This window comes from Chiloscyllium punctatum, chromosome 40 (assembly GCF_047496795.1).
Source record: "Chiloscyllium punctatum isolate Juve2018m chromosome 40, sChiPun1.3, whole genome shotgun sequence".
NCBI lineage: Eukaryota > Metazoa > Chordata > Chondrichthyes > Orectolobiformes > Hemiscylliidae > Chiloscyllium > Chiloscyllium punctatum.
The window spans coordinates 52,439,400-52,462,277 of NC_092778.1; the positions used below are offsets into that span (position 1 = coordinate 52,439,400).

A 22,878-nucleotide genomic window follows, 5' to 3' on the forward strand; every position below is an offset into this window, starting at 1 on the left:
ATGTGCTCACAGTGGATCTGCAGCATGTTTCCTAGGGAATTCCTATTGACTTCAAGATCCTTTAGGGATTGAACATTATAAGTTCCCCAAGTAGTTGGTGAGTGAAATAACAAAGATTGATAAACCAGAGGAGTCTTTGCTGGCCCAGAGTGTGCTGTCTCTCTCTGCACATCATCTTTTATCTGTGAAAACTCGGAGCAAGATTCAAATGTCAGGAAGCATCAGCTACTCCACAGTAAAGATTTTTGACACAGGATTGAATAAGTTAACCTACCTAGCTCTGCAAATGTAAACGATTACCTTTTTAATGAAATTCGTTAACAGTTAAGTTCCCTTCATCATTAGTCCACGGTCACCTGTTGACTGTGTGATTTTCAAATGTCAAAGCTTTCCTAGATGTAGAGAATTTGAAATTGTTTATCTAAATACCATTAATTGCAAGAATACCAAAACATAAGTCAGAATCAGAACTATGTATGTAAAGTGTATCCTTTTAAATTGTAATTTATAATTTTAAGCAAATGTTCTGCTGTTTACACTGTTACAGGAATAGGAATGATCTCCTCTTCCCCAACAAAAAACTTTACAGAGATCAGCAATAAAGAAATAATCACACATTCTTTCACATTTTTACTTTGCCAGGTTTAACCCTAAACTCTCATTACTACACTTACCTGACACTTCCAATGATGCATGTATCTTTTTTTCAATTAAGATGGGTTTATCAGTGCCGTTGGTGTCCAATTACTGCCAACTTTATCCTTGCTTAAAGTGGATTAGACCAATTCAAAGATAATTTCATTATGTACTTAGCAGGAAAGAAACTTATATCTCATTTGACTGTTGTTAAATCCACACAACAGGAAAGGGACAATTTTCTAATTCAGTGAACAACCATTCCTATCAGTATATTACATTTGTTTTCACTTCCATAAAACATTTGTTAAACTACCAAAAATTATGATGAGCAATTTGTAATTGTATTGTCTCTTAATCATTACTTGCAGTTGTATTCTGGATAAGCTCCCTGAAATATAACCATAATGTTATAAGCATATTGCAATTATTCCTTTCAAACTTCAAAAGACTACTAAATCTCTAATCGTGCTTTCCAACTTCTAATAGTTTTAGCCAGGTAAGATGATCAAACGTTTTCAAAAAAACCTCACACTAAAACCTGATCTTACATCAAGTTTCAGAACACCATTGAAATGTCAAAGTTGTTTCTCCAGATTTACTTGTCTGAATCAGGAAGAATGTTGTGGTACAATAGAAAGAAAATAACTTACCATATAGGTAAAAGTAGCCTTTCTGTTTTCAAGTTCATCTGTTATTATTGCTACCAAATCAAGGTGAGTATTACCCACAATGTAGTGAAAATACAAGATATTTTTAAGACAGAAGCGCTGATTTATTGTACATTTAGAAACAATTTGAACATATTTTTGTGAAACAGATTTGCCAAAAGCTTAAAAAAGTTAAGCACAGAAATAAGCATTTAAAAATGAAGTTACAGTTATTCCTTGCCTGATGGATGCAATATAGTAAACATAAATAGGTTTGCTTTCAGAGGTTACATTTAACACTATTGACCAAGAAATGTATGTAACTTTACAAATACCATTAATAACTTACCAAACTGTAAATAAAATGGAATTGAATAAATAACTTGCCATTAGATATTATCATTGTTTTTTTGTTTGACATGTCCCTAATATTAGTGTGCCTTTTTTCTCTATGATTTCTTTAATTTATTGCAATTTAACCTGGTTGAAGACTTAATTCTTTCTTTAAAAAATGAACAATGAATTAGTCTATTATTGCACCGACTACAATCCAGTAGTAATTTGGTTCTCAGTAAATGTTACATTAGAAAAGTAAACATTTAGAATGAGGCTAGCATGAGCAAGCAGAAAAGGAAAAAAAATCTAAATTATATACATTCCACTTAAACACCAGAAAACACCACTCAACTTGGAATTCGATTTTAAGTGTGCAAAACATTACAGTTCTATATAAAAATATGTGCATTATGAAGACATAATTAAATTATTTATCACTAATACATAATTATTTATATATACATTGCAAACATTACATCACTGTACAGTTCTCATCTTTTCTGCACTTCTGCATACTGTGGCTTTGCACAATAAAGTGCCTATACACATAAATCTGACTCAAATCAATGTGATTGAGTATGGGAACCTACTCAAGTTCCATTCAAAAAACATTTGCATATCCCTTTTTTTTGCATTCCCTTACAAAATCCTTAAATCATTGACAAGGGATCAAACAAGCATCATTAGACAGTAATAATTTGCATTTTACAGTGATTGATTGGCATAAGTAAGTCTTTTCTTCCTCCAGAAAATTTATCTTCCTCAGCTATACCACAAGATCATCCGTGTCTTCTTGTGTGCTTGTCATACGGACAAGCCCCCGTTTCCTAAGAGGCGTACTGGTGACGCTGAGCATCTCTTTACTATTTTCAGGCCTATGAATATCACGGTTTTCAATTGATGCTTTGGAATGGTCTATTTTCTTCCGTTCGGAGGCCAGTAGTTCTACCCTTGAATCTGCAGAGATACTAGAAGAAGGGGTTGAGTGATTGCTATCAGAAAACAAGTCAGATAAACTGCTTAATGAGCTCACATCTGAGTGATCGAATGATAGGTCTGGAATGGTAAGATGCTTGCTTTGACAGGATTGGGAAATTCGTTGATCTGTTATTGATGCCTGATTCTCAGACTGCAAATCTACGAGTTCTAGAGAATCTCTATGAACCATGGATTCAAAGGACAGTGTGCGCTTGCGTAAATGCATCCTGGCTTCAGACATTGCAGTATGAGAAGTTGGCCCACTTTCACTCTCCTTGGGAGGCTCTATTGAGATACAAGGTGGACTCATTTTTTTCTTTCTTTGAGCTGCAAGGATATACTCGGAATCTGACTGGGCATGGACAGAAGGCTCTCCCTTTTCTTCAGTAGAAAATGGAACTTCTAACTGTAGATTTGAATCTTCATCGTCAATTGAAGGGCATATTTCAATTGAATGCCTCCTTGGATCATCTGCCCAAGAAGGCTTTGCCAGTAATCCCTGTGCATCAACACTGTAGAACTTCTTCAAGTCTTTTTCCCTTCCAATTCCTGCCAAGCTTGCTGTACTGTTAGAGTTCTTTAAAGCCACAGCTGACTGATTAAGCGAGAGGAAAGGTGATAACGATAGGCTTCTCACTTCAGATTGTCGCTTCCAGTTTCTCATTGAGCTGTTGATGCACCTCACTTCTTCGTCAGCTGGATCCACAGAGTTGAAAAAGGAGCTTGCTGGGCTGTTGCTGCCACTGCTGTGACTGGGTGAGCGGCTCGGAATACTGCGCTGGCAGTAGACCTGCCTGTGTGTGTGAACACTCGATTGCTTACTGCGTTGTGTCAACAGTGGCAAAGGCTGAGCGGCGACCTTTGGAGACAATGGTGTGGAGTGCATTAATGGTGGAACCAAGATATGATGAGCTGAAAGTTTTGGTTGCAGACTGTCATTAGACTCTAGCTTCAAGCTGTTCTTAGATTCCACATTCATAACACCCACTGAGTCATTTCTGACAGACTCCTGGAATGTAAGCAGTCATAGAATATCAGAGCAAATTCCCACTGGTAGTGTTTCATCATAAATATTTTGCAAAACTTTTGATTCTGGCTGTATAGTAGCAAAAAGAGTTTCTCTGGCCTTGCATTACTAAACTTTACCGAGTCTCCCACACTAATACCCCCAGGTTTTCAATCCCTCTCATAAAGGCAGTAATTGCTGAAACGGTATTTAAAAAATGATAGACTTAAAACACAGCTTTCATGTCCTCAGGATTTCCAAAGGGTTTCAAAGCCAATTATTATTTTCTTAAAAATCTATTTGCAGGATTTGGGCATCTCTGACAAAGTTGCCATTTATGGCTACCTAAAATATGGTTTCACAAACTCAGTGGCTTTAGAAGTTAAACAGCAGTTAAGAGTCAACCAAGCCATTGAGAAATTTGGATCACATATACTGGCTCAGTTCATTAATGAACCTTTTAAGATAATCAACAGTTTCATGATCACTTCCACAAACAACTTCTTTTTAAGTTTCCATATCGTTAAAAAAATCTGCATTCACATTCACAAACAGCTTTGATGGTGATTTGAACTCATGATCAGTCCAGGACTTTAGATTGCCAATCCAGTTACAATTATTACACCATCATATCCATCCTTTGGAAAGAAATATGTAATTTTCATATAGGCTTATGAATGAGATAATGCCTAATTAATCTGAAAGCTTTCTTGTTGTAGAGGAATGGCCAGAGTTGAATGCTGGCTGGGAGATCTCTCCCACTGTTCTTTAAACCTTTTACATTTATATACCAGCTCTATAGAGGTCAACAACTACATAATAACTAAGAGCAAGAGAAGGCAATTTAGCCTGTCGGGCCTGTTCCGCCATTTGATACAATCACGGCTTATCCTATCTTAGTCTCAACTCCACTTCCCTGCCTGATGTCCAAAATCCTCCACCGAGAAGACATTGTAGTACTTCCTCAACATTATACTCAAGTGTCAGCCTATATTATATGCTCAAGTTTCTTGATTTATGTTTGAATTCAATGGTCTGGAATTTTGTAATGATAAATGCATGGCGTCAAGTGTTTATTGCACTTGCACACGTCCAGCCATTTTGTATGAGGTTTCGCACAGGAAGTCTGTTGTGATTAGAAAGCTATTTCTGCATGGTAGGAAACCTGAGTCCTGTGTGAACAAGACAGCAAGCTATGCATATCCGTAATCAGACTGAGGAATATTCTACAAAGATGCATAGGGTCTTAACCAGGAAGTGTAAGTTAGAACATTTCATTCAATGCCAAAACATATGCAAATAGTGGAAGAAAGAAAGATAGAATCAAGAGAGTATGGTAGAGATAATTGAGAAGTTAATTAGAAAAGGATTTAATTATTTTGAAATCTCCATAAATAAATAAATCTTAGGAAACATCCACATTCCATGAATGAATAAAAAATTTGAAGATAGTCATATTTTGCATGGTCACCAATACTGAGGCTGACTTTACATTCCAGATTGATTAACTGAATTCAAAGTCCACCAGCTGCCAATGAGAATTGAATCCATGTCGCCAGAGCACTGACCTAGGCCTTTGGAATCCAAGTCCAGTGACAACCACTACATTACCATCTGCCCCAATCAGATCCTGATTTCAGGATTTAACTGCTCATATGCAGTTGCTGCCTGACGTACAGTTAAAAGCAAAAATGGATATTGATAATTTCTCTCTAATTTTGACTCAAAATCCAGACTTTTTAAAAAAAAATCAACCTATTCAGATGTGTTGTGACACACCTATGGAGCAGGTGGGATTTGAGCCAATGTCTTTTAGTCCAGAGATAAGGACACTACCATTGCACCGCAAAAGCCCATTCAGGTCACTAGCTTTTTTGTTTGTATCCAGAAGTGCTCTTCCACACAACTGAGTGTTTATTTCCCCCTCACCAAATCATCCACGGTATTCTTGTTCAAGTCCATTAGAATTTCTTGTGGCTCAGGGATCCATTTCGAGTTTCACAGCATTTCCAGGCCCAAAGGTCACCAAGCAACCCTTTTCACATACACTGTCCCCAATAAAGGACATAAGGTCAGAAATGGAGGCTACGAAAGCTACTCACTGTCCTTATTCCAACTCCTTCAGTTCCCGTCCACATATTCTTCTCTGCAACATTCATCCCTTCTCATTCACTTTAGAACTCTTTAAGAATCTAACAACAATCTCTGTCCCACTCTCTCTAGAACAACTAGCAACAGTCTCCACTCCCAATGGCACTGCCTGTGGTCCTAAATCACAAGGAATGTTCCATGCCAAGCAATTAAGTGCCCGATAGGTGAGTAGGTCCAGCAGTGCAAACATTAAATCTAGCTGCAGGACCGGGAATTCTGATCAATTCCTTTCCTGCCACCGCCTCCTCCCAAAATAAGAGATACTGGTTTCTTAATAACTGTTCAAGCATTTCATATAACCGAATAAATACTGAAACATAAACTTAGAAACTTGGTGAGAGGGAATTACTTACCAAGTTGTAAAATGGGTACCAAATGCCCAAAATGGCAGGGAGCTTGCAAATGCAAATTCTGTGTCAGGATTAGACATGAGCCCCCTCCCCCTGCCTTGTTTGATACCAGGTAAAAACAATGACTGCAGATGCTGGAAACCAGATTCTGGATTAGTGGTGCTGGAAGAGCACAGCAGTTCAGGCAGCATCCAAGTAGCTTCGAAATCGACGTTTCGGGCAAAAGCCCTTCATCAGGAATAAAGCTGATCTGAAGGGCTTTTGCCCGAAACGTCGATTTCGAAGTTACTTGGATGTTGTTTGATACCACTTATCCCAAAGGAAAATTGGACAATTTTTTAATTAACCAGACAATTTGCTATCAACTAGTTTTGTGTAACTCAATGAGCTGAAATTGAATGCAAAAGTTACTGACTTTTGATCTAAGTTGAGTCAACAATACTTCAGTGCAAAATGGAAAAACGCCTTTGAATAAAATCTATCAATACCTGTCTACGTAGTAGCCTGTTAAAACTGGGTGATCTCGGTGATCTCTGTGGAGGAGGGATTTTAGGGAGAGTGATGTGGCTGGTCGAAGCGAAGCTATGATGAATTATCTCAGTGGGAATTCCAAGACACGTAGAAACTTCAGCAGGCTGGGACTGGACTGAAGTCACAGACCCTAGACAAAAAAATCCAGATTAAAAACAAAACCCTGAATGAAAATAAAATCTTGAAACCAAATAAATGCTTCATATAAAAGATTCTTTTAATTTTTCCATTTTCTTCTTCCTCTTTGAGAAAGTTTAAAAATTAAGCTATCAATTTGAATATCTACTTTGTGATTATATATTTTTAGGTTATTTGTGAGAAGCCATATTGAGTTACTTGGTTGCCTGTGCTTCCAAAATTAATGAGTTTAGATGAAGTCAAGACAGACTCCAAAAAGTTTGAAAGAAGATGTTAAGATTGTCAACTCAAGTCTGACTCAGACAAATTGCCCAACAAATCCATTGATAGATTGTACATATTTTTGTTGGCCCAGGGCTGGGCTTCCCTAAAGCCAGGTCTGAGGTCCTCAGTTGGGTTCAGGTGTACCACTGGTGCAAGCACACTTGGTTGAAAGCACTAAAAATAGGATCAACTTGGTGAAGATTGGATTTGGGGGTGCAGAGTGGGGAGGTGTCTAAACTTTGATAAATCTATGCTAAACTTCTGAAAATTGGGGTAGGCGAGCAAAAGACATTGTAAGAGTGGCTCCCAGCCACAAATTCACAGGGCCAGCCAAGTTCTTCTCTGAGGAGTCCAGGGGAATACCCACAGTTTTCTCTGTCCGTCCCAGATCACAGATGTACCCCTGAACCATTGAAGTTCTGCTTATGGAGGGTCTGACCCCTGTTTCGACAAACTATAGTAGAAGCAATGGTAGAGTTTTACAACAGCAGCAATCCTTCCATAACCCTCAGATATTCTAAGCTGAGTACTTCAAACTGACACCCATATGATTGGCTTTCTGATTAATTAAAGAAATGCACTGAATTTTTAAATAACTTTTGACTGATAGAAAAATGTACTAATTCCCTTTTATTAAATAACACATGTTGGTGACATACCCTGATGGGGATCCACCTCATGCAGCGGATAATGAGATTGGGCTGATCTAACTGGGCGAAACATATAGCTGTCGTTAGGTAAAGAATGCATTCGAGACACAGAAACTTTCCGAACAGTCAGCAAATTGTCTTTTTGTTTCTCTCCGATCATTTTGCTGTATCTAAGATCTTCCTGTTTAAAAATAACCAGAGAATATTGGAAATTATTCACACTGTTCAATATTACACTGGCATTATGCAGCATTGATGCATTCATAACCACATAGAATAAACCAGCAAGATACCAGTTTCTTCAACATGACTGGAACTGACTATTAATAAAATGCAGAGAACTGTATAGAGCACTAACAGAGCTAGGATATGGAATTAAACAAGAATATTTCATAGTAATTAATTAATCATAATGCTGCTATTACTAACAGTCCAGCTTAAACAGCTTAAACAGAGAAACCTATCAAGCAAAGGTGAGAATGAAAAGTGTGCAGTCCAGTTCTGACAAATATACCTCAGCAAATTTTATAAAGAGACATGGACAAAGGCTGAGCAGGCAGCATAGAAAATTAAGAACAGTGTATAGTAGCATTAGGGATGCAGAGGGGAGGGATGAGCTTTCCTTGGATGCTGTGACAGACCAAAAGAAGGAATTCAATTTCCTTTACAGTACAAACTTGCTGAATGAATTTTGTACAGAAATTAATGCATATGGCAAAAAAATTTAAATTAGATATGAGAGAAGCTAAGGTTGTATCCAGAAATCTTCAGATCATCCTCCATTAGACTTTGACACTTGTACTGTCCAAGCCGCAGAGTTTGAGGTCGATGCGTGCACATCATTCTAAACTATTATGGGTATTTCACGGGCACAGCTATTTCTATACCTTTAGACATCCTTTGGTTAGCAAATAGTGAAGACACTCCAGTCCTAACATTGGAAGACAATGGGGAAGACCTTCTATTTCTTTTGAAAATGGCATGGGAATCTTCAGGAAAAGAAGGCACTAAAGAAGGCAATTGCCAGCCACCAGATGGCCTTCTGGACAGTGGTGTGCATTTTTGAGATTGTAGATACAGAGAAGAAAACAGGTTGTTCATTTACTCCTAACTGAAATTTTGGACCTTACCGTATCTTTAGATTAAAGAGGCATTGTTCCTGAACTGCCAGATCTCTCTTTTGATGAGGATCAGTTCTTTTGAAGAAGGTAAAGCAATATAATCATCTATTTAATAGACAGAATCTGCCCAGGAGATCAGCAACAGTAACTGAAGTCAGGTGATGTGGTTCCTCCCCCAGAGTAGATAGTCAGATCACTTCTGGGAAACAAATAGGGTGCTAGCTCACTCTATAATGAAAGCAAGTGAAGATCTAGAAATTTCTACAGCTAGCAAAATGACCACAAAATCTCAATAATTATGAAGCTAGAAATACATTTTCAATAATGCCACAAAATAAATCTCAAAGTTCAAAACAAATTCCAGACTACTGAAGGTACAGTCAAGGTGGTGGTGCCACCTGCACTAGGCAGATGTCAACTGCAACAAATGTTTGCAGTTATGCATAGAATATATGAAAAAAGTGAGCTCGAATGTTTGGAGAAAAACATCAATTATCAGCAGAGGCTCACCAAGATGTACAACAATTTAAGTACTTAATAATACATTGTAAACTGAGAAAGAGATCCTTTTGTCCAAGCGGATCATGCTAATAGCCAAAGTCCAGAAATTGTTGATCTGCATAGTCGGATATATTTACATAGAAACCCATCAGCAAACCATGGAAGTAATAGAGAGCTTTTTTCAGCCAAAAGCTACAATATTAGATTATTGAGATTAAGGAGACACACAAATTATTTTTTCCAAGTTTACATTTGAAATAAGCTTGAACAACTCAGAATTCAACAAGACTTGGCATAGTCTAATTGCTTCATTGAGACTGTCAAACAGTGCAAACAAGCTTTGTAAGCGCAAATTCAGACTAATGACACAACAGAGATATTATATTCGAGGAAACAGCTGCACTGTTGTTGAAAAATTCAGAACTCAAAATGATCACAAATCTCAAATGACCACAAAAGTGAATGCTTAGCTGAAGAAAGTTGTTTGCCACTGTAAATAAGCTAATATCTTGTCCTACAAAGATGAACACCAGAGATAGAACAAGAACCTTAATTGTTTTCTTAACAACAGAGATCATCTTCAGAAGGAGACTGTCCTTTGACATAACTCTGCAAATCATAGTGTCAAACATAGGTTTCCCATTGGTCCTGTTTCGGCTGTTTACACTGCTGTACATGATGATACTTTTTTACTTTCGTATGGAATCCCAGAGTTGTCCTTGCTTACATGTCAGACAAGCAGGAAGTTGGATGAACACAGCAATTCAGGCAGCATCACGAGGTGGAGAATTCAATGTTTCAGGTGTAACCGTTACGCCCAAAATGTTGACTTCTCCACCTCCTGATGCTGCCTGGATTGCTGTGTTCTTCCAGCCTCCTGCTTATCTACCTTGGATTCCAGCATCTGCAGTTTTTCTATCTCTAGCCCTGCTTACATGTCAGCAGCCTCACTTTGCAGCAACTGTTCAATTGATAGCACCACCTTAAAAAAAAGAGAAACTCATTATGGCCTGCTTATTTTCCCATAGGCCAGGTCCAAGGAACTATAAAGATGGGAGACGGTGTTGTGAGGGAGATTGATTTGCTGGACCCCCAACATCCTGGCCGCACCCCCCCCCCCCCCCCCCACACCTGCCAACACCCCCCAAAGATGCATGGCCATAGATCAAGACATAATGAAAAGCGTTCCATTCCAAAAGGAAGTAGGAGTATACTTAAGAGGGAAATCAGGAAGGCAAAATTGGGACATGAGATAGCTTTGAGAGATTGAATTAAGGAGAATCCAAAGAGTTTTTACAAATATATTGAGAACAAAATGGTAACTAGGGAGAGAATAGGGCCCCTCAAAGATCAGCAAGGCGGCCTTTGTGTGGAGCCACAGAATATGGGGGAGACACTAAATGAATATTTTGCATCAGTATTTACTGTGGAAAAGGATATGGAAGATATAGTCTGTAGGGAAATAGATGGTGACATCTTGAAAAATATCCAGATTACAGAGGAGGAAGTGCTGGATATCTTCAAACGGTTAAAGGTGGATAAATCCCAGGACCTGATCAGGTGTACCCGAGAACTCTGTGGGAAGCTAGAGAAGTGATTGCTGGGACTCTTGCTGAGATATTTATATCATCGATAGTCACAGGTGAGGTGCTGGAAGACTGGAGGTTGGCAAATGTGGTGCCACTGTTTAAGAAGGGCGGTAATCCTGAGGGACAGGATGTACATGTATTTGGAAAGGCAAGGACTGATTAAGGATAGTCAACATGGCTTTGTGCATGGGAAATCATGTCTCACAAACTTAATTGAGTTTTTTGAAGAAGCAACAAAGAAGATTGATGAGAGCAGAGTAGTAGATGTGATCTATATGGACTTCAGTAAGGTGTTCGACAAGGTTCCCCATGGGAGACTGATTAGCAAGGTTAGATCTCATGGAATACAGGGAGAACTAGCCATTTGGATACAGAACTGGCTCAAAGGTAGAAGACAGAGGGTGGTGGTAGAGGGTTATTTTTCATACTGGAGGCCTGTGACCAGTGGAGTGCCACAAGGATCGGTGCTGGGCCCTCTACTTTTTGTCATTTACACAAATGATTTGGATGCGAGCATAAGAGGTACAGTTAGTAAGTTTGCAGATGACACCAAAATTGGAGGTATAGTGGACAGCGAAGAGGGTTACCTCAGATTACAACAGGATCTAGACCAGATGAGACAATGTGCTGAGAAGTGGCAGATGGGGTTTAATTCAGTTAAATGCGAGGTGCTGCATTTTGGGAAAGCAAATCTTAGCAGGACTTATACACTAAATGGCAAGGTCTTAGGGAGTGTTGCTGAACAAAGAGGCCTTGGAGTGCAGGTTCATAGCTCCTTGAAAGTGGAGTTGCAGGTAGATAGGATAGTGAAGGTGGCATTTGGTATGTTTTCCTTTATTGGTCAGAGTGTTGAGTACAGGAGTTGGGAGGTCATGTTGCAGCTGTACAGGACATTATTTAGGCCACTGTTGGAGTACTGTGTGCACTTCTGGTCTCCTTCCTATCGGAAAGATGTTGTGAAACTTGAAAGGGTTCAGAAAAGATTTACAAGGATGTTGCCAAGGTTGGAGGATTTGAGCTATAGGCAGAGGATGAACAGGCTGGGGCTGTTTTCCCTGGAGCGTCGGAGGCTGAGGGGTGACCTTATAGAAGTTTACACAATTATGAGGGGCATAGATAGGATAAATAGACAAAGTCTTTTCCCTGGGGTCAGGGAGTCCAGAACTAGAGGGCATAGGTTTAGATTGAGAGGGGAAAGATATAAAAGACACCTAAGGGGCAACATTTTCACGCAGAAGGTGGTACGTGTATGGAATGAGCTGCCAGAGGGTGTGTTGGAGGCTGGTACAATTGCAACATTTAAGAGGGTTTTGGATGGGTATATGAATAGGAAGGGTTTGGAGGGATATGGGCCGGGTGCTGGCAGGTGGGACTAGATTGGGTTGGGATATCTGGTCGGCATGGACAGGTTGGACCGAAGGGTCTATTTCCATGCTGTACATCTCTATGACTCTCTGACTCTAAATCCTCATTGGAGGAAGGGAGGACCCCTGTGTATGTAGCTTTCCTTCAGTGAGCAATGCTACCAACAGATGGCAGCATGGAACTCCATGGCATCTTTTGAGTATTAAATAACCAATGACTAAATAATTAGATGACCATTCAACAGTCCACTAACAAAAGAAAAGAATAATAAGAGACTTATTATATTAAAATAACATGACCAAGAGTATTTATATAAACATTTTTGAAAGAAAGAAATTAAAACAGGTTAACTGAATTAACTAGTGGTAGCCCTTTAAAAGGTCACTTTAACCAAAATCAAAAATTCAACAGAAATTTATCAAGCTGTTGTTGAGGGGAAGGGAGGGGAGAGGAGACTGTGAGAGATGATGCAATTCCTGCCTTTGTGGTATCCATTGTTCACTGAAGGCATCAAGCAGACCAAGAGACACTCATGTCAAGTGGCCCTTTATTCTCTTTTATTATTTAATTTATTTTTCTAATCAACCTGTTCAGAGATGTTATTGTACACCTCTGGAGCAGATAGAACTTGAATCCAGGTCTCTCAGTCTGGGGGAAGGGACACTACCACTGCACTACAAGAGGGCCATTCTTTTATCCTCTTGAGTAAACAAGAAATAAATGAACAAATTAACTGATTGACAGCTCATCAAAGGACCACTGCAACCAGAATGAAAACTTGAAAATAAATTTTTCAAATTATATCACAATTTTTATTTGGGGTGGATATAAGGCACTCCAGCCCCTTCAATGCCTGCTGAGCATAGGAATTTCTTTTTGTTTTCTATAATAATGCAACCAAATTAACTCAATAAAATAATTAACTTAAGAACCAGTTTTTAAAGGAGCACTTAAACAAAGCAGATGTTCATAGAAAGACATGAGAGACGGACATTGTGGCTTGGACAGCATTTGTTGCACAACTCCCATTGCCTTTGAGAAAGTGGTGATGAGCTGTCTTCTTTGACAACCACCTGATGAAGGAGTAGCACTCCAAAGGCTAGTGCTTCCAAATAAACCTGTTCAACTATAACCTGGTGTTGCGTGATTTTTAACTTTAACATACTACAGTCCTTCGTGCATAGTACATCTACAATGTTGTTAGAAGCTGAATGGCTTGCTCAACCATTTCAGAGGGCAGTTAATAGGCAATCACATTGCTATTGGTCTGCAGTCACATGTAAGCTAGATCAATGAGGATGGCACATTTCCTTCTCAAGAAGGGATTAGTGAACCAAATGAGATTTTACAACAATGATAGTTTCATTGTTAGCATTACTGAGTCTAGTTTTCAATTCCAGATTTTTATTAATTTGAATTTAATTTCTACCAGCTTCCATGGCAGGATGAGAATTTGTGTCCACATAGCATTAGTTTGGAATACCAGGTTGCTAGTTCAGTGATGTTATCCCGAGCTACTGGTCATAGAAAGCTGAAAGCAAACTAACACACACCACATGTCGAGTAAGAAAGACAGCCTTGTGCATAAATAATTATGCAATTCATGACCCTCACTTCAAGACACTTCACCCTAATTTTTGAAATTTGCATTGATGGTTGGATGAACCTAAATCCTTGCAAGGAGATTACAATCTAATGCGCCTTGGATATTACTTAACACATTGTCAAATGCGTTTTTCAGATCAGTTATTCATATTATAATGTTTGTCACTTCTGATCTATATTTTTAAAAAAACTTCAAAAAATATGTAAAGGGAACATGATTACTGCATGACTCAATGATTAAAATGATGACTGCTGCAGGTGGTTTTTGTCTAAGGAGGTTAAGTTAGCAATTTGTATAGAAACACAAGTAAAATATTATCACCTGGATACCTGGTGTTAAGGTGATGATGCCAAATCTAATGTATTTAAATTTACAACATTAGACTTACAACAATTAAATATCTTCAGATTTTATTGCAATCATTTAGCATTGATGGGTCCAAAAATGTGTGTGTAAATCAGGATCTCTGTAAATTGCAAATAAAGTGAGTACTTTTAAAATCTTTGACGTATTTAAGAATTTGTTTTACAGAAAGACCCCTAACTAAAACTAAAAGCACTGATCTAAAATTTGATGCTCTCTTCAAAGTAAAACGTGACAGTATGTTGATGATGAATTATGACCTGACCACTGATAATTTGATGATAATAAGTGAGCTCAGACACAGATTCTTGTGGAGGGATTCAGCCATGAGAATGTGTCAAGGCCTAGCTCAATGCTATCTGAGCCAGATATTTACTCACTAGCTATTTAGCAGGGGTCACAACACAGTAATCAGTTTGAGGAACTGTGGCTGATTTTACTTCTGTGTAGCCTGAGGGTGTGTGACCAAGCACAATATCTTTCCTACTGCTTTTATTTGGGACGACTATCAGAAATGGTTACCTTATAATGGGCATTCGTGACAATATCAAAGTCTGCATGAGGCAACGATCAATCTTCTGCTCATTGAACCATTCTACATTGCATAATGTGAAATCTGTAAATCAAAATCGCTTCTTCAAAGGATCTAACTGGAAGTGAACTGCAGCATACATTACAGTACAATTTCTTGCAAATTACCAGAAAGGCCTTTTTAACCAAGAAACAGCATAACAAATAATGTTAAACAGATTTAGAAACCTATTTAAGTAATTAAGCAAAGCAACGGTGCATGGTCTGGTGTAGAAATAAGCACATTCACCATGCATGCCTTAAGCTCAGGGCAACAGACTGCATAAAGTGGAAAATGTCATCTGTCTAGGCTGTAATTGGAGTAGTTTATGACTTGGAGATGCTGGTGTTGGACTCGGGTGGCTAAAGTTAAAAATCACACAACACCAGGTTTATTTGGAAACACTAGCTTTTAAAGTGCTGTTTCTTCCTCAGATGATTGTGGCGAGTAAGATACATTTTAGATTGATTACATTACTTACAGTGTGGAAACAGGCCCTTCGACCCAACAAGTCCACACCGACCCTCCGAAGAGCAACCCACCCAGACCCATTCCTCTACATTTACCCCTTCGCCTAACATTACAGGCAATTTAGCATGGCCAATTCACCTAACCTGCACATTTTTGGACTGTGGGAGGAAACCCACGCAGACACGGGGAGAATGTGCAAACTCTACACAGACAGTTGCCTGAGGCAGGAATTGAACCTGGGTCTCTGGTGCTATGAGGCAGCAGTGCTAACCACTGTGCCACCGCGCAGACGCTACGACAACAGACGGATGGACACCACACAACAATCACCAGGCAGGAGTGTTCCCTCCCAGTTGGGGAACACTTCAGCAGTCTGGGTCATTCAGCCTCGGACCTTCGGTGACCAACCTCCAAGGCGGACTTTGGGACAAGCAACAATGCAGAGTGGCCGAGCAGAAGTTGATAGCCAAGTTTGGTACCCATGGGAATGGCCTCAACGGGACTTTGGGTTTGTGTACATACACACACACACACACACACACACACACACACACACACACACACACACACACACACACACACACATTCACACACACACACAGACTCTCTCTCATACGAACATACATACACCCCCCGCACACACCCTCTCACAGGTATATACCCCATCACACCCACACACACACACTTAACCAAGCCTACACATATACACACTCAATCACACGCACTCACACCCACACACTCACATGCAGGCACTCACTCTGTCTCTCTGATACACACATGCATATAAACTTATGGGCTAAATTTGTTTTTGCAGAATTACGTGCATGTAAAATTTTGTAAATTCCACTTTAGAAATCAAACCAGTCTAACTCAACAGTGGGACCAGACAGACCTCACAACTTAATGATTGTCTGAGCTGAGATGGCACCTATTGTTAGAAAAGCTAGACCTTCCACAATAATTTGATTTTAAAAGAAGTTCTGGGATTTACATATCAAAAAACAGAAACCAACACATCCTATTCTAAAAGATGAAAGACTTGATCAAAAACTGTTTAATGAATCATCACATCTCCACAACATTGTTATCATTTGGTTATAAATTCTGTGTCTTATGATCTTATTCTCGATTTGGAGATGCCAGTGTTGGACTGGGGTGTACAAAGTTAAAAATCACACAACACCAGGTTATAGTCCAACAGGTTTAATTGGAAGCAAACTAGCTTTCGGAGTGTCACTCCTTCATCAGGTGATAGTGCTTCATCAGATATCACCTGATGAAGGAGCGACGCTCTGAAAGCTAGTTTGCTTCCAATTAAACCTGTTGAACTAGAACCTGGTGTTGTGTGATTTTTAAATTTGATCTTATTCTCCATAATCACCTGAGGAAGAAGCAGTGCTTCGAAAGCTAGTGTTTCCAAATAAACCTGTTGGACTATAACCTAGTGTAGTGTGATTTTTAACTTTGGAATCGTTTGGAAAATATGTTTCCAGCTTGCTTTTTCTCTTTTACATTGAGGCTAAACTTTGGTTAGATTCGATTTTGTTGGTCCTCAGAGTCATAGAGATGTACGGCACAGAAACAGACCCTTCGGTCCAACTCGTCCATTCCGACCAGATATCCTAACTTAATCTAGTTTCATTTGCCAGGACTTGACCCATATCCCTCTAAACCCTTCCTAGTCATATACCCATCCAGGTGCTTTTTAAATGTTGTAATTGTACCAAACTGCACCATTTCCTCTGGCAGCTCATTCCACACATGCACCACCCTCTGCATGAAAAAGTTGCTCTTTAGGTCCCTTTTAAATCTTTCTGCTCTCACCTAAACCTATGACCTCTAGTTCTGGAATCCCCCACCCCAAAAAACGACCTTGTCTACTTACTCTATCCATGACCCTCATGATTTGTAAACTCCTATAAAATCAGCTCTCAGCCTCCAATGCTCCAGGGAAAACAGCCCCAGCCTATTCAGCTGCTCCCTATAGTTCAAACCCTTCAACCCTGGCAATATCTTTGTAAAGCTTTTCTGTACTCTTTCAAGTTTCACAATAAGAGGGAGACCAGAATTGCACACAATATTCCAAAAGTGGCCTAACCAAACTGGTGTGCAATATTGAAGGCTACATTGGTGACAAGCATTTCATTTCTAAAAATAGAAAAAAAAAGGACAGTTTATCAAATGCTTCATTTGTCATTGCCTTCATTCCCCAATGCTTAGGCAGAAATCTAATCTCAAGACTTAGTTGCGAAGTAAAATTAGTAGAGGTGAGTGTAATGGAGATTGGATTTAAAGGTTAAATCAATTGGAAAATATATGGAACAGGCATGAAATATTCTTGTATTTCATTGAACAATAATGTTGTAATATTATAAATATAATTACACATTTTCTAGTTTCATGACAAATGGAAATGCAAGATAAATTCCTAGCTCAGCATTCAAAATAACACAAGATTATTACTGTGCAGAAAGCCATTCAGTCTATCCTGGCTGCACTAGTTCTCTGAATGTTCAGTTCACTTAGTCCCATTCCCCTGCCTTCTCCCACCTCGGGCTACATAATCTCTCTTTTCAGATAAGAGTATAATTTTGAAAGTTTCAATTGAACTTTCTTCCTCCACGCTTTCAGACGGAATGATATTGCCTTCCAGCCCTTAACTATTTGCTGCATTTGCTTCAGCGTGTTGTTTTTGCTCCATTTATCAGTTTCTTTAAATCTATAACCTCTTGTTGTTGATCCTTTCATGAGCTGGAATGATACCACATATCTATTGATCCTTCATGATTTTGAATTGTGTCATATTGTGGTTTGGGTAATTCCCTGTCACCAACACTCCGTTTTTATACTGTCTTTAGAACCTAACTAATTATGAGTGATAGAGGATAGGCCATTGGTGAGCCGACAGAGTGACACTTGTTGAACATTCCATCTTAGTTAAGAGGGAGACCAGAATTGCACACAATATTCCAAAAGTGGCCTAACCAAACTGGTGTGCACAGTTTACATTGCCTAATATGCACAACTATTTAGGACTATCAGTTGCTGTGAAAACATTTTGGCGTTTCTCAGGAACTCATACAAGTTTCAATTACCTCCACCCAAAGGCTGTGTGAAATCATCAGCTTGGATAGAACCCAAAGTAACATGAACGTTAACATCTCCCCAACCCCAAAGATCTTTTTAAATCATAATGAATCATTATACATTAATCTAGCAAATCTTTGAGCTAATCAGTACAGGCAGTCTGAATGTTTCACAATTTTCCCAGAACGCACTCTCTTCGGACTTGGGAAGATGGTATGTCTTTTGCTTGAAGACTGTTAACTTTGATTCTGAATAGCATTACATCAATAAACTGCAGGATCTTATATTCCTTGGATATCCATCCCAGAAGTCATTCCTGGTGGATAGAATCATTGGTTCTGTCATGATTGTAATGAGGTCAGCCAACTGGACTTCATAGAATATGAGATACAGGATTGGACCAGATTAACAACCCCAATTAGGGAGTACCTGCTAACATGAAAAGGGTGAGTGCTGACTCTGTATTAACGTCAACGACTGTCCATGTATAAATAAAGGGTAACATGGTGATGGGGTACTTGTCTCTGTGGAGCTATTTCAGGTTTGTTACCTTCTCTGGAGGATCTTTAATCTCCCAAATTCCGATTTGCAGAAGCGCTCTTCCTGCTAACTTCAGGAAGGACTGCAAAATATCATTGGGGGATCTTTAATTTCATGAATGAATACCATGGGAGATGGCTGTTGAAATTAGTACTTTATTTTGACTGTATCCTGTGTTTCTGTATCTCTTTTTCAGTGGACCAGAAACATGTTGTTTAAATATTCCTACACACACTCTAGGAACTCTTATTCCTACATTTACATTACTTTTTACATTACTACCATTCCAGTCTATATTTGGATATTTAAAGCCATTCATGATGGCATCCATATAATTCTTTGCACCTTGGTTATTTCCTTGTAAGCTTGTTGAACATAGAACAGTACAGCACTGTACAGGCCCTTTGGATCTTGATGTTGTGCTGACCTTTTATCCTACTCTAAGATCAAACTAATGTACATACCCTTCATTTTACTATTATCTATATGCCTATCCAAGAATCGCTTAATGTATCTGACATTACTACCACTGCTGGCAGTACATCCCACGCACTCATCACTCTCTGTGTAAAGAACCAACCTCTGACATCTTCTTGAAACCTTCCTCCAATCACCTTAAAGTCATGCTCCCTTGTGATAGTCATTTCTGCCCTGGGAAAAATTCTCTGACAATTCACTCTATCTGTGCCTCTCAAAATCTTGTACACTTCTATCATGTTGCCTCTCACCCTTCACTCCAATGGGAAAAGCCCTAGATGCCACAGCCTTTCTTCATAAGGCATGCCCTCCAGTTCAGGCAGCATCTCGGTAAATCTCCTCTGCACCCTCTCTTGAAAGCTTCCACGCCCTTCCGATAATGAGGCGACCAGAACTGAACATAATATTCCAAGTATTCTCTAACCAGGGCTCTATAGAGCTGCAGCATAACTTTGCGGCTCTTAAACTCAATCTCCCTGCTAATGAAAGCCAAAGCACCATACGTCTTCTTAGCAACTCTATCACCTTGGGTGGCAACTTTGAAGGGTCTATGGACATGTACCCCAAGATCCCTGTTCCTCCATACTGCCAAGAATCCTGCCTTTAACCCTGTAATCTGCATTCAAATTTTACCTTCCAAAATGAATCACTTCACACTTTTCAGATTGAACTCCATCTGCCACTTTTCAGCCCAGCTCTGCATCCCGTCAATGTTTCACTGCAGCCTACAACAGCCCTCCACATTATTACCACTCCACCAATTTTTGTGTCATGAGCAAACGTACTAACCCACCCTTCCACTTCCTCATCCAACAGATCCCTGCAGCACACCACTGGTCACCGTACTGAATACGTTCCATCTATCACCACCTACTGTCTTCTGTGGGCAGGCCGATTCTGTATCCTGACAGCCAAATTTTCCTGTATCCCATGCTTCCTTAATTGCTGAATGAGCCTACTATGGGGAGCCTTTTTAAATGCCTTGCTAAAATCCACATACACCACATTCACTGCTCTACCTTCATCAATGTGTTTTGCCACATCCTCAAAGAATTCAATAAGACTTGTGTGGCATGACCTACGCCTCACAAAGCCATGCTGACTATCTCTAATCAAACAATGGTTTTCCAAGTAAACATAATTCCTGTCTCTTAGTTACCTCTCCATAATTTGTCCACCACCGATGTAAGACTGACGTGTCTGTAATTCCCAGGATTATCTCTACTTCCTTTCTTGAACAAAGGAGTAACATTTACTACCTCCAATCATCTGGCACTACTCCAGTGGACAGTAAGGATGCAAAGATCATCGCCAAATGTGCATCAATCTCTTCCCTCGCTTCCCATAGTAACCTTGGGTATATCCCGCCTGACCCAGGGGACTTATCTATCCCTATGTTTTTCAAAATTTACAGCACATCCTCCTTCTTAACATCAACTTGTTCGAGCATATCAGCCTGATTCATGCTGTCCTCGCAAACAACAAGGTCCCTCTCAGAAGTGAATACTCAAGTCAAGTGTTCATTAAGGACCTTCCCTACCTCCTCTGAGGCACAAGTTCCCTCCACTATCCCTGATCAGCTCTAACCTCACTCTGGCCACCCTCTTGTTCCTTACATAAGTGTATGATGCCTTGGGATTTTCCTTAATCCTACCCACTAAAGATTTTTCCTGCCCCATTCTAGCTCTCCTAAGAGCTGTTCCTTCTGGCTACCTTGTAACCCTCTAGATCAGCCCTGTCTGATCCTTACTTTCTCAACCTTAAGTAAGCTTCTTTCTTCCTCTTGACTAGATGTTCTACATCCCTTGAAACCCAAGCTTCCTTCACCCTACCATCCCTTCCTTGGCTCAGTGGGGCAAACCTATCCAGCATTGTCAGCAAGTGCTCCCTAAACAATCACCACATTTCAGAGGAATATTCCTCTGCATTCTTCCCACTTGTTGCTGGCCTATAGATAACACCCAGAAATGTAACTGCATCTTATTTGTTCCTTAGCTCCAACCAAATTGCTTCCATTCTTAACCCTCCTGGGATGTTTTTCACTAGTACCGCAATGGAACTGGAAGGGTCCAGTAATCCAGCCAGTTTCTTTGGGCTCAATGTACAGCACGTACAGTTCAGGATGAACTCAGCAGCTAATTTACTGGATAAGGAGTTGCTCGGATGTAATTATTATAAACTTGACATCATAATTATGGTTGACACCTTCTCCAATATGGGGAGGAAAGATTTGCAAACCAACAAGCAAAGAACTGGGAGGTCTGCCAGAATCAAAGTTCTGCACCTGAAGCAGCAATACACAGGACAATTATTTATCACTTTGCCAATGGAGACTGAGTTGTCCTGGTACTGGATTATTATTTACTTTACAGGTCTGATGCCCTTTTCAGGGCATATCCTCAGCACCCAAAGGAGAGGAGGGATGGGGGCAAACTATGGCATAAAAGTAAAATAATCCAATTGATGGATTGATAAAATGATGCACTATCAATTCAGTAAACCATTAAAAAGCTCTTTTCATATTTTAATTTCACTTTTTGAAAACAAAAATGTAAGTTACAGCTACAGTGGGTAGGATTAATTTGACTGAACTCAAATTTGACCTGGTTGCTAATTTAAATTTCAAGTTCAGGTTATATATATTCTTATAAGAAAGTTAAATGGTTGTTTTCAGACAGTTTGAAGCCTTCTGAAAAAGATTTTTTTTTCTTAATCCATTTTTGTATTATATTATTCAGTTTTTAGCGATGGTTTAGTGATCAATGTAAGTTACAGCTTTTGCTATCTTAAACTAAAGATACCATTTGAAGAATGTTATTGTCTTTGGTCTGATATTACTTTAAAGGACAACTGAAGTTCACATTTATGGTGAGTGAAGTCTGCTGATATTAATGATGTCACAACATCACATACTCAAGAAATATAATACTACCACCGAGAGTGGCTAATGGCAAGATGTGATGCCAGAAACACTGGGTGACATATCCGTTTGTATTTTAATTGGTTGAGATCACTCTGATCTTATGGGCGGCACGGTGGCACAGTGGTTAGCACAGCTGCCTCACAGCGCCAGAGACCCGGGTTCAATTTCCGCCTCAGGTGACTGACCAGTTTCGTCCGGGTGCTCCGGTTTCCTCCCACAGTTCAAAAATGTGCAGGTTAGGTGAATTAGCCATGCTAAATTGCCCGTAGTGTTAGGTGAAGGGGTAAATGTAGGGGAATGGGTCTGGGTGGGTTGCGCTTCAGCGGATCGGTGTGGACTTGATGGGCCGAAGGGCCTGTTTCCACACTGTAAGTAATCTAATCTAATCTGATGCAAAACCACTCGCACAAAACATCCAAGACATGAATCAACAAGAAATTTCCTATCTGCATACTGGTCCAACATAATCAAAATGGCCCAGACTCATTCATCTGACAGCCACGGATGCATTCTGAAAATCATTACTACATGATGAAAATAATGCTGGGTTGGAAACTTGGATGAGCTCCAAAGT

The 22,878-nt window shown here is 39.5% G+C and overlaps 1 protein-coding gene across 3 annotated transcripts in view; it reads right to left on the bottom strand.

The window, feature by feature from the left end:
- Positions 1-1,409: 1,409 nt before the first annotated feature.
- cacna1ha (calcium channel, voltage-dependent, T type, alpha 1H subunit a) overlaps positions 1,410-22,878 on the bottom strand; it is a 274,075-nt gene continuing 252,606 nt past the window's right edge. For 2 of the 3 annotated variants that reach the window (XM_072559908.1, XM_072559907.1), the window contains exons 31-33: positions 7,700-7,871; positions 6,596-6,768; positions 1,410-3,609 (exon numbers count right to left, since the gene is read on the bottom strand). In XM_072559908.1, the coding sequence (XP_072416009.1) occupies positions 2,389-3,609; positions 6,596-6,768; positions 7,700-7,871 (1,566 nt within the window). In that variant the 3' untranslated portion in view covers positions 1,410-2,388. The remainder of the gene's footprint in view (positions 3,610-6,595; positions 6,769-7,699; positions 7,872-22,878) is intronic. The other variant, XM_072559909.1, reaches the window with a different exon arrangement.